The 12,069-nt window shown below is 43.2% G+C and overlaps 1 protein-coding gene across 8 annotated transcripts in view; it reads left to right on the forward strand.

Moving 5' to 3' along the window:
* atp7a (ATPase copper transporting alpha) overlaps window positions 1-11,703 on the forward strand; it is a 60,782-nt gene extending 49,079 nt beyond the window's left edge. For all 8 annotated transcript variants that reach the window (XM_029771950.1, XM_029771946.1, XM_029771953.1 and 5 more), the window contains 4 exons: window positions 1,920-2,062; window positions 2,560-2,763; window positions 7,972-8,192; window positions 10,562-11,703. In XM_029771950.1, the coding sequence (XP_029627810.1) occupies window positions 1,920-2,062; window positions 2,560-2,763; window positions 7,972-8,192; window positions 10,562-10,835 (842 nt within the window). In that variant the 3' untranslated portion in view covers window positions 10,836-11,703. The remainder of the gene's footprint in view (window positions 1-1,919; window positions 2,063-2,559; window positions 2,764-7,971; window positions 8,193-10,561) is intronic.
* The last annotated feature ends 366 nt before the right edge of the window (window positions 11,704-12,069 follow it).

Below are 12,069 nucleotides of genomic sequence, written 5' to 3' on the forward strand. Positions count from 1 at the left end.
TCAACACTAGCATAACGCTTAGAATGCACGCCAATATATTATCAACACTAGAATGCACGCCAAATATATTATCAACACTAGAATGCACGCCAAATATATTATCAACACTAGAATACACACCCAATATATTATCAACACTAGAATAACGCTTAGAATGCACGCCAATATATTATCAACACTAGAATGCACGCCAAATATATTATCAACACTAGAATGCACACCCAATATATTATCAACACTAGCATAATGCTTAGAATGCACGCCCAATATATTATCAACACTAGCATAACGCTTAGAATGCACGCCCAATATATTATCAACACTAGAATGCACGCCCAATATATTATCAACACTAGTATGCACGCCCAATATATTATCAACACTAGAATGCACGGCAAATATATTATCAACACTAGAATGCACGCCCAATATATTATCAACACTAGAATGCACACCCAATATATTATCAACACTAGAATGCACGGCAAATATATTATCAACACTAGAATTCACACCCAATATATTATCAACACTAGAATGCACGCCAAATATATTATCAACACTAGAATGCACGCCAAATATATTATCAACACTAGAATGCATGCCAAATATATTATCAACACTAGAATGCACGCCCAATATATTATCAACACTAGAATGCATGCCCAATATATTATCAACACTAGAATGCATGCCCAATATATTATCAACACTAGAATGCATGCCCAATATATTATCAACACTAGAATGCACACCCAATATATTATCAACACTAGAATGCACACCCAATGTCTTATCAACACTAGCATAACGCTTAGAATGCACACCCAATATATTATATTCCATGCGAGAAATTGCCAAGAAACTGAAGATCTCGTACAACGCTGTGTACTACTCCCTTCTCAGAACAGCGAACTGGCTCTAAACAGAATAGAAAGAGGAGTGGGAGGCCCCAGTGCACAACTGAGCAAGAGGACAAGTATATTAGAGTGTCTAGTTTGAGAAACAGATGCTTCACAAGTCATCAACTGGCAGCTTTATTAAATAGTATCCGCAAAAGACCAGTCTCCGCGTCAACAGTGAAGAAGCGACTCCGGGATGCTGGCCTTCTATGCAGAGTCCCTCTGTCCGGTGTCTGTGTTCTTTTGCCCGTCATAATCTTTCCTTTTTATTGGCCATTCTGAGATATGGCTTTTTCTTTGCAACTCTGCCTAGAAGGCCAGCATCCCGGAGTCGCCTCTTCACTGTTGACGCTGAGACTGGTCTTTTGCGGGTACTATTTAATGAAGCTGCCAGTTGAGGACTTGTGAGGCGTCTGTTTCTCAAACTAGACACTCTAATGTACTTGTCCTCTTGCTCAGTTGTGCACCGGGGCCTCCCACTCCTCTTTCTGTTCTGGTTAGATATCTACGCCTATGTATATATTCCATAAAAATATGCTGTTTCCAGCTACAATAGTCATTTACAACATTAACAATGTCTACACTGTATTTATGATCAATTTGATGTTATTTTAATGGACAAAAAATTGGCTTCTTTCAAAAACAAGGACATTTCTAAGTGACCCCAAACTTTTGAACGGTAGTGTATTGCTTCATTTTAGATTCTGGTATGGAACGTAGCTTTAGGAGTTTCCAACCATTTAATCCATTGTGTTGCTGAATCTATAACCACCCTTTGTCTATAACCATTGTCTATCTGTCTATAACCACCCTCTCTCTGTCTATAACCACCCTCTCTCTCTCGGTCCCTCCCTCCCTCTTTCTCTCACCTACCTCCCCCTCCCTCTCTCTCTCTCTTCCTGTCTCTCTCTTCCTGTCGCTCTTCCTCGCTCTCTCTCTTTCTCTCCCGGTTTCTCTCTCCCTGTTTCTCTCTCCCTCCCCCTCTCCCTGTCTCTCTCTCCCTCTCTCTCTGTGTAGGTCTGCTATGTGCCATGATAGCCATAGCAGACACAGTGAAGCCAGAGGCAGGTTTAGCGGTTCACACCCTGCAGTCCATGGGTCTGGAGGTGATTCTGATGACTGGAGACAACAGCAAGACAGCACGGGCCATTGCTGATCAGGTAGGGGACTGGACTGGACTGGCTTGGGATTTTTATGAATGTATGCACTAAACCAGAACATTCATTACAGATGAAAAGGAATGTTCTTTTGTAAGTCACTCTGGATAAGAGCATCTGCTAAAGAACCCAAATGTGGTTTTATTGTGGCTTGTGAACTGTCATTTAGCTGTCTCTATGTCTCCTGCAGGTGGGAATCAGGAAGGTGTAAATGTGGTTTTATTGTGGCTTGTGAACTGTCATTTAGCTGTCTCTATGTCTCCTGCAGGTGGGCATCAGGAAGGTGTAAATGTGGTTTGATTGTGGCTTGTGAACTGTCATTTAGCTGTCTCTCTCTCCTCCAGGTGGGCATCAGGAAGGTGTAAATGTGGTTTTATTGTGGCTTGTGAACTGTCATTTAGCTGTCTCTATGTCTCCTGCAGGTGGGAATCAGGAAGGTGTAAATGTGGTTTTATTGTGGCTTGTGAACTGTCATTTAGCTGTCTCTATGTCTCCTGCAGGTGGGTATCAAGAAGGTGTTTGCAGAGTTGCTGCCGTCCCACAAGATGGCCATGGTAGAGCAGCTGCAGCAGGCAGGGAAGAGGGTGGCCATGGTGGGTGACGGGGTCAACGACTCGCCCGCTTTGGCCATGGCAGATGTTGGCATCGCCATAGGAACGGGCTCTGACGTGGCCATAGAGGCAGCTGACGTGGTGCTAATCAGGGTGAGGAGAAGAGGGCAAGACTGGGTGTATGGATGGATGTTTACCTGTCTTTCTGGTTCATTGTTAATGTCTGTCTGATAATCTCTACATGTTAATGTGTCTGTCTATCTCAGGGTTTCCGTTATTTGCATAATTTAGTCCAATTAAATTGGAGCTTCGTTAGTCGTTGTGTATCATATTCATCACAGCATGATGAGCGGAAATCTGTCAGACAGAGTGAGAGCTGCTGCTACAGCTTCTCAAACAGCCCGTTCGTTGCTGCTGGAGTAAAACATGCTTTTTATAAGTGCACAACAATTCTAAATGCAAATGTGTGTTAAAACCAGTTTATTTCTCAACTGGTAATTGAAGCTCGCTTGCCATTAAAGTGTATAGACAACGGTAGGCAGGCGGCAGTATACATTTTGAAAATATATGCTTAATTGTTTGAAACCTGAACGTTTTACTTCCTATTATGCAGGATGTCTTACCTTGCTTCAAAGTAGCCTAGCCAAAATCCTACCGTATATATCATGGAGGCAATTATTCTATAAAGACTTCCATATGCCATTGAAGCCAGTAGCATATTTCTCTCATGTTCTATTGGTTTTCAAATCAACTTTCTTTCATTGTCCAGTAGCCAAAGGCACAATCCTAGTCATATTGGCAACCCATGCTAGTTCTTGCATCCTTAGATCTCCCTTCTTTCTAAGTATCTCAGTCACATGAAACCGCTCACATATAGAGTGCCTTTTTGACAACAGTGTTTTCCTGCTAACTGCATAATGGAATGCACATTTGCGTGTGGCCTACTGCCTTGTGTGCATTGCTGTGCTTATAATGTGAAGAAATAATAGTTGATCAACATTTGAATAACATTAACGTTCTGATCTGTTGCATTAGACTCGTTGCTTTAAAAAAAAAATGTATGTAGCCTAGGCCTACTGGTTGTATGAATTTGGGATCTATCCTCCCACAACTATCCCAGTCTGTTTGGAATAGGCTATTTCTTTCTAGCACAGAACGACAAGCTGACCAACAGAAAATATCAACGTCTCTACTATGGGGGATAGTAGATTGACAGGCTAGTGATTTAGCTGTTCGTTACTTGTCTTGTTGGCTGAGGACAGCTATTCTAACACCTTTAAAGTGCACATCGGAATTCAGTAAGAATGACACGCATCCTGTTGGAATTCAGTAAGAATGACGCATCCTGTTGGAATTCAGTAAGAATGATGCATCCTGTTGGAATTCAGTAAGAAGGACGCATCCTGTTGGAATTCAGTAAGAAGGACGCATCCTGTTGGAATTCAGTAAGAAGGACGCATCCTGTTGGAATTCAGTAAGAATGATGCATCCTGTTGGAATTCAGTAAGAATGATGCATCCTGTTGGAATTCAGTAAGAAGGATGCATCCTGTTGGAATTCAGTAAGAATGACGCATCCTGTTGGAATTCAGTAAGAAGGATGCATCCTGTTGGAATTCAGTAAGAAGGACTCATCCTGTTGGAATTCAGTAAGAAGGATGCATCCTGTTGGAATTCAGTAAGAATGATGCATCCTGTTGGAATTCAGTAAGAAGGACGTATCCTGTTGGAATTCAGTAAGAATGATGCATCCTGTTGGAATTCAGTAAGAAGGACCCATCCTGTTGGAATTCAGTAAGAAGGATGCATCCTGTTGGAATTCAGTAAGAATAATGCATCCTGTTGGAATTCAGTAAGAAGGACTCATCCTGTTGGAATTCAGTAAGAAGGATGCATCCTGTTGGAATTCAGTAAGAATGATGCATCCTGTTGGAATTCAGTAAGAAGGACGTATCCTGTTGCATCCTCAAATACAATCCTCAAATTGTTCTGTTAAAATGAATTACCATAATGTAAATGTGATGTCTGTCATTCTGAGCACCTAATCAGGTTAATTATTCTGAACACCGTGGGTGGACGCCCTAATCAGGTTAATTATTCTGAACACCGTGGGTGGACGCCCTAATCAGGTTAATTATTCTGAACACCGTGGGTGGATGTCCTAATCAGGTTAATTATTCTGAACACCGTGGGTGGACGCCCTAATCAGGTTAATTATTCTGAACACCGTGGGTGGACGCCCTAATCAGGTTAATTATTCTGAACACCGTGAGTGGATGTCCTAATCAGGTTAATTATTCTGAACACCGTGAGTGGATGTCCTAATCAGGTTACGCACCCAATGCATATGGGTCAGGTACATTTCTCAAATGTCCGGTGAATAAAAAATATTTATTTTCTTAACGGAAACCGTGATATGTCTGTCTAATAGTCTCTACATGTTAACATGTCTGTCTAATAGTCTCTACACGTTAACATGTCTGTCTAATAGTCTCTACATGTTAACATGTCTGTCTAATAGTCTCTACATGTTAACATGTCTGTCTAATAGTCTCTACATGTTAACATGTCTGTCTAATAGTCTCTACACGTTAACATGTCTGTCTAATAGTCTCTACATGTTAACATGTCTGTCTAATAGTCTCTACATGTTAACATGTCTGTTTGATAGTCTCTACACTTTAACATGTCTGTCTAATAGTCTCTACACGTTAACATGTCTGTCTGATAGTCTCTACACGTTAACATGTCTGTCTAATAGTCTCTACACGTTAACATGTCTGTCTAATAGTCTCTACACGTTAACATGTCTGTCTAATAGTCTCTACACGTAAACATGTCTGTCTAATAGTCTCTACATGTTAACATGTCTGTCTAATAGTCTCTACATGTTAATATGTCTGTCTGATAGTCTCTACATGTTAACATGTCTGTCTGATAGTCTCTACATGTTAACATGTCTGTCTGATAGTCTCTACACGTTAACATGTCTGTCTGATAGTCTCTACACGTTAACATGTCTGTCTGATAGTCTCTACACGTTAACATGTCTGTCTAATAGTCTCTACACGTTAACATGTCTGTCTAATAGTCTCTACACGTTAACATGTCTGTCTAATAGTCTCTACATGTTAACATGTCTGTCTAATAGTCTCTACATGTTAACATGTCTGTCTAATAGTCTCTACACGTTAACATGTCTGTCTAATAGTCTCTACACGTTAACATGTCTGTCTAATAGTCTCTACACGTTAACATGTCTGTCTAATAGTCTCTACACGTTAACATGTCTGTCTAATAGTCTCTACACGTTAACATGTCTGTCTAATAGTCTCTACACGTTAACATGTCTGTCTAATAGTCTCTACATGTTAACATGTCTGTCTAATAGTCTCTACACGTCTGTCTAATAGTCTCTACATGTTAACATGTCTGTCTAATAGTCTCTACACGTTAACATGTCTGTCTAATAGTCTCTACATGTTAACATGTCTGTCTAATAGTCTCTACATGTTAACATGTCTGTCTAATAGTCTCTACATGTTAACATGTCTGTCTAATAGTCTCTACATGTTAACATGTCTGTCTAATAGTCTCTACATGTTAACATATCTGTCTAATAGTCTTCCACCAAGGCACCTGCAAGTTCCCAGACATTTCTGGGGGAATGTAGCCCTCACCCTCCGATACAACAGGTCCCAGACGTGCTCAATGGGCTTGAGATCCGGGCTCTTCGCTGGCCATGGCAGAACACTGACATTCCTGTCTTGCAGGAAATCACGCACAGAACAAGCAGTATGGCTGGTGGCATTGTCATGCTGGAGGGTCATGGCAGCATGATTCTGCAGGAAGGGTACCACATGAGGGAGGAGGATGTCTTCCCTGTAACGCGTAGTGTTGAAATTTCCTGCAATGACAACAAGCTCAGTCCGATGATGCTGTGACACACCGCCCCAGACCATGACGGACCCTCCACCTCCAAATCGATCCCACTCCAGAGTACAGGCCTCGGTGTAACGCTTATTCCTTCGACGATAAACGTGAATCAGACCATCACCGCTGGTGAGACAAAACCACGACTCGTCAGAGAAGAACACTTTTTGCCAGTCCTGTCTGGTCCAGCGATGATGGGTTTGTGCCCATAGGCGACGTTGTTGCCGGTGATGTCTGGTGAGCACCTGCCTTACAACAGGCCTACAAGCCCTCAGTCCAGCCTCTCTCAGCCTATTGCAGACAGTCTGAGCACTGATGGAGGGATTGTGCTTTCCTGGTGTAACTCAGGCAGTTGTTGTTGCCATCCTGTACCTGTCCCGCAGGTGTGATGTTCGGATGTACCGATACTGTGCAGGTGTTGTTACACATGGTCTGCCGCTGCGAGGACGATCAGCTGTCCGTCCTGTCTCCCTGTAGCGCTGTCTTAGGCATCTCACTGTACAGACTTTGCAATTTATTGCCCTGGCCACATCTGCAGTACTCATGCCTCCTTGCAGCATGCCTAAGGCACATTCACGCAGATGAGCAGGGACCCTGAGCATCTTTCTTTTGGTGTTTTTCGGAGTCAGTAGAAAGGCCTCTTTAGTGTCCTAAGTTTTCATAACTGTGACCTTAATTGCCTACTGTCTGTAAGCTGTTAGTGTTAATAACCGTCCACAGGTGTATGTTCATTAATTGTTTATGGTTCATTGAACAAGCATGGGAAACAGTGTTTAAACCCTTGAATTTTTACTAATTATCTTTGAAAGACAGGGTCCTGACAAAGGGACATTTCTTCTTTTAATCTCTACATGTTAATATGTCTGTCTGCCTCCCTGTCCTCTGTCTGCCTCCCTGTCCTCTGTCTGCCTCCCTGTCCTCTGTCTGCCTCCCTGTCCTCTGTCTGCCTCCCTGTCCTCTGTCTGCCTCCCTGTCCTCTGTCTGCCTCCCTGTCCTCTGTCTGCCTCCCTGTCCTCTGTCTGCCTCCCTGTCCTCTGTCTGCCTCCCTGTCCTCTGTCTGCCTCCCTGTCCTCTGTCTGCCTCCCTGTCCTCTGTCTGCCTCCCTGTCCTCTGTCTGCCTCCCTGTCCTCTGTCCTGCCTCCCTGTCCTCTGTCTGCCTCCCTGTCCTCTGTCTGCCTCCCTGTCCTCTGTCTGCCTCCCTGTCCTTTGTCTGCCTCCAAAACAAGTTTTTATGAATTGCAAAATGTTATAGTAATGGTAAAGCTCACTGTCATAAACTAAGTTTTCTTTTCATTTATCTCTCGCTCTCTCTTTCTCTCCCTCCCCATCTCTCTCTTTCTCTCCCTCCCCATCTCTCTTTCTCCCTCTTTCTCCCCATCTCTCTTTCTCCCCATCACTCTCTCTCCCTCTCTCTCACCACTGTTCACAGAATGACCTGCTGGATGTGGTAGGGAGCATTGACCTGTCCAAGAAGACCGTCCAGAGAATCTGGATCAACTTTGTGTTTGCTCTGGTCTATAACCTGATGGGGATCCCTATCGCTGCTGGTGTGTTCATGCCTGTTGGTCTGGTTCTCCAGCCATGGATGGGTTCTGCTGCCATGGCCCTCTCCTCTGTCTCTGTGGTGCTGTCCTCTCTACAACTCAGATGGTGAGTTACCAGACCAGGCGCCAGTTTACCATCAAGCTGTGGTATTTGAGTAGTAGTGGTGTGTGTGTGTGTGTGTGTGTGGTGGTGGGTGGGGGGGGGGGACAGTGGCTCTCCAAACCACCCTCTTCTTGCAGTTACTCTAAATTCAGAACTGAACTACAACTTGTAGTGTCTTAGTGTGTTATGGTTTCTGTTTCTTTGTGTAACTAACTCTCCTCTCTCTCTGTTTGTAGCTACACTAACTCTCCTCTCTCTCTGTTTGTAGCTACACTAACTCTCCTCTCTCTCTGTTTGTAGCTACACTAACTCTCCTCTCTGTTTGTAGCTACACTAACTCTCCTCTCTCTCTGTTTGTAGCTACACTAACTCTCTCCTCTCTCTCTGTTTGTAGCTACACTAACTCTCCTCTCTGTTTGTAGCTACACTAACTCTCTCCTCTCTCTGTTTGTAGCTACACTAACTCTCCTCTCTCTCTGTTTGTAGCTACACTAACTCTCCTCTCTCTCTGTTTGTAGCTACACTAACTCTCTCCTCTCTCTCTGTTTGTAGCTACACTAACTCTCCTCTCTCTTTGTAGCTACACTAACTCTCTCCTCTCTCTGTTTGTAGCTACACTAACTCTCTCCTCTCTCTTTGTAGCTACACTAACTCTCTCCTCTCTCTGTTTGTAGCTACACTAACTCTCCTCTCTCTGTTTGTAGCTACACTAACTCTCCTCTCTCTGTTTGTAGCTACACTAACTCTCTCCTCTCTCTGTTTGTAGCTACACTAACTCTCTCCTCTCTCTCTGTTTGTAGCTACACTAACTCTCTCCTCTCTCTTTGTTTGTAGCTACACTAACTCTCTCCTCTCTCTCAGTTTGTAGCTACACTAACTCTCCTCTCTCTTTGTAGCTACACTAACTCTCTCCTCTCTCTGTTTATAGCTACACTAACTCTCTCCTCTCTGTTTGTGGCTACACTAACTCTCTCCTCTGTTTGTAGCTACACTAACTCTCTCCTCTCTCTTTGTAGCTACACTAACTCTCTCCTCTCTCTGTTTGTAGCTACACTAACTCTCTCCTCTCTGTTTGTGGCTACACTAACTCTCTCCTCTCTGTTTGTAGCTACACTAACTCTCTCCTCTCTCTTTGTAGCTACACTAACTCTCTCCTCTCTCTGTTTGTAGCTACACTAACTCTCTCCTCTCTCTGTTTGTAGCTACACTAACTCTCTCCTCTCTCTGTTTGTAGCTACACTAACTCTCTCCTCTCTCTGTTTGTAGCTACACTAACTCTCCTCTCTCTCTCTGTTTGTAGCTACACTAACTCTCCTCTCTCTCTCTGTTTGTAGCTACACTAACTCTCTCCTCTCTCTGTTTGTAGCTACACTAACTCTCTCCTCTCTCTGTTTGTAGCTACACTAACTCTCCTCTCTCTCTCTGTTTGTAGCTACACTAACTCTCCTCTCTCTTTGTAGCTACACTAACTCTCCTCTCTCTTTGTAGCTACACTAACTCTCCTCTCTCTCTGTTTGTAGCTACACTAACTCTCCTCTCTCTCTCTGTTTGTAGCTACACTAACTCTCCTCTCTCTTTGTAGCTACACTAACTCTCCTCTCTCTCTTTGTAGCTACACTAACTCTCCTCTCTCTGTTTGTAGCTACACTAACTCTCTCCTCTCTCTCTGTTTGTAGCTACACTAACTCTCTCCTCTCTCTCTGTTTGTAGCTACACTAACTCTCCTCTCTCTTTGTAGCTACACTAACTCTCCTCTCTCTCTTTGTAGCTACACTAACTCTCCTCTCTCTCTGTTTGTAGCTACACTAACTCTCTCCTCTCTGTTTCTCGTTACACTAACTCTCCTCTCTCTGTTTGTAGCTACACTAACTCTCCTCTCTGTTTGTAGCTACACTAACTCTCTCCTCTCTCTCTGTTTGTAGCTACACTAACTCTCTCCTCTCTCTCTGTTTGTAGCTACACTAACTCTCTCTCCTCTCTGTTTGTGGCTACACTAACTCTCTCCTCTCTCTGTTTGTAGCTACACTAACTTTATCCTCTCTCTGTTTGTAGCTACACTAACTCTCTCCTCTCTCTCTGTTTGTAGCTACACTAACTCACTCCTCTCTCTCTGTTTGTAGCTACACTAACTCTCTCCTCTCTCTGTTTGTAGCTACACTAACTCTCTCCTCTCTCTGTTTGTAGCTACACTAACTCTCTCCTCTCTCTGTTTATAGCTACACTAACTCTCTCCTCTCTCTTTGTGGCTACACTAACTCTCCTCTCTCTTTGTGGCTACACTAACTCTCCTCTCTCTGTTTGTAGCTACACTAACTCTCTCCTCTCTCTCTGTTTGTAGCTACACTAACTCTCTCCTCTCTCTCTGTTTGTAGCTACACTAAGCCCAGCGCTGAGCTACTGGAGTCTCGTCTGGGTAGTCAGAAGAGACACGCTGCAAGACTATCAGATGTCAGCGTCCACATCGGCATAGGCGAGCTGCGCCGCCCCTCCCCCAAGTTGACCCTATATGACCGCGTCGTCAACTTCATCCGCGCATCCGTCAACTCCCTCCAATCAAAGCACTCCCTCAACTGCATGGCCCTCAGCGAACCAGACAGATACTCATTGCTGGTGGGGGAGGCCCACTGCGAGGAGGAGTTTGTCTGAGGCTAGGTTAGTCTATGCTAACTTAAGCTTGGTTTAGCCATTATATGCTTGGCTAAGCTAAGCTAACTTAAGGTAGTGAAAGCTCGCCCATGCTAACTAAGTGGGTTACATAGGTTAATTTTCCCATCCATCTATACAGGTGCCCCCAGGGCAGCATCTTTTGACTTGAACAGCCTTTCTATTGCCCCTCACCCTCTGTCTGACTGACAGTGTGCACTCCAATGGATGCCTGGGAGGGCTTCATGTTCACTACCGCTGCCAAAATGTATTTTCTCAATGGCTACAGGGGAAGGGATCTTACTCTAGGGTTTATAGGATCTCTGGCTCTCTTTGTCCAGGGGTTTGAGAGTATCTGTTGAAAGACGATGCAGGTGTCAGCTGTTAGGAAGGTGTGCTGTCTTTTTCTATGTGTTTATAATATGAAGGTTTGCAGAGACTGTCTTTGACATCTATCTAAAGACACTAAAATGGTGCCCCATGTTAAAGTGTACTTAATGTGAGTGCCTTTTTCAAAACCTTTTTCCTTCTGAGGGAGCAGAATTGTAATTATTATGCTGTTGTATATTATGATTATATAACAGTATTTATATTAGCCTTATTTCAAAACTAAAAACAATTATCACAGTACTTATTTGTACTTTGTCATATATTCTCCTTGGAAAACAAAGGAATGTTGTTGAGCATATACCAATGTCATGTGTGGTCTATGTGTTTCCAACGTAAACTTTGTTTTCTCAAATCAGGAAATATATACTGTATGTGCAATCATTCAAGAATGTACAGTATATGAAGTATAAACTCTAAGGATCTCTTACTACAGAACACTTATGGAACCATGTGTACCAGTAAACATTACTCCAAGTGCCAATTGTAGACTCTCTCTCTCAAAGTCCAACACATTTCAAAGATAACGCAGCACTGAGCAGGCATCTGCAGGAGGACCAGGGTTCTTCGTACTGGATGTGTGCGGTGATAAGGACACTGATTGGGAGACCACTATGCTGAAGTGGTCCAAATCCTGCCTGTACAATCACTGACAGTCTGCTATACCAGTGCTGATCTAGCAGTGGTGTAAAGTACTTAAGTAAAAATACTTTAAAGTACTTAAGTAGTTATTTGGGGTACCTGTACTTTACTATTTATATTTTGGACAACTTTTACTTCACTTCATTCCTAAAGAAAATATTGTACTTTTTACTCCATACATTTTCCCTGACAACCCAAAGTACTCGTT

Source organism: Salmo trutta, chromosome 13 (assembly GCF_901001165.1).
Source record: "Salmo trutta chromosome 13, fSalTru1.1, whole genome shotgun sequence".
NCBI lineage: Eukaryota > Metazoa > Chordata > Actinopteri > Salmoniformes > Salmonidae > Salmo > Salmo trutta.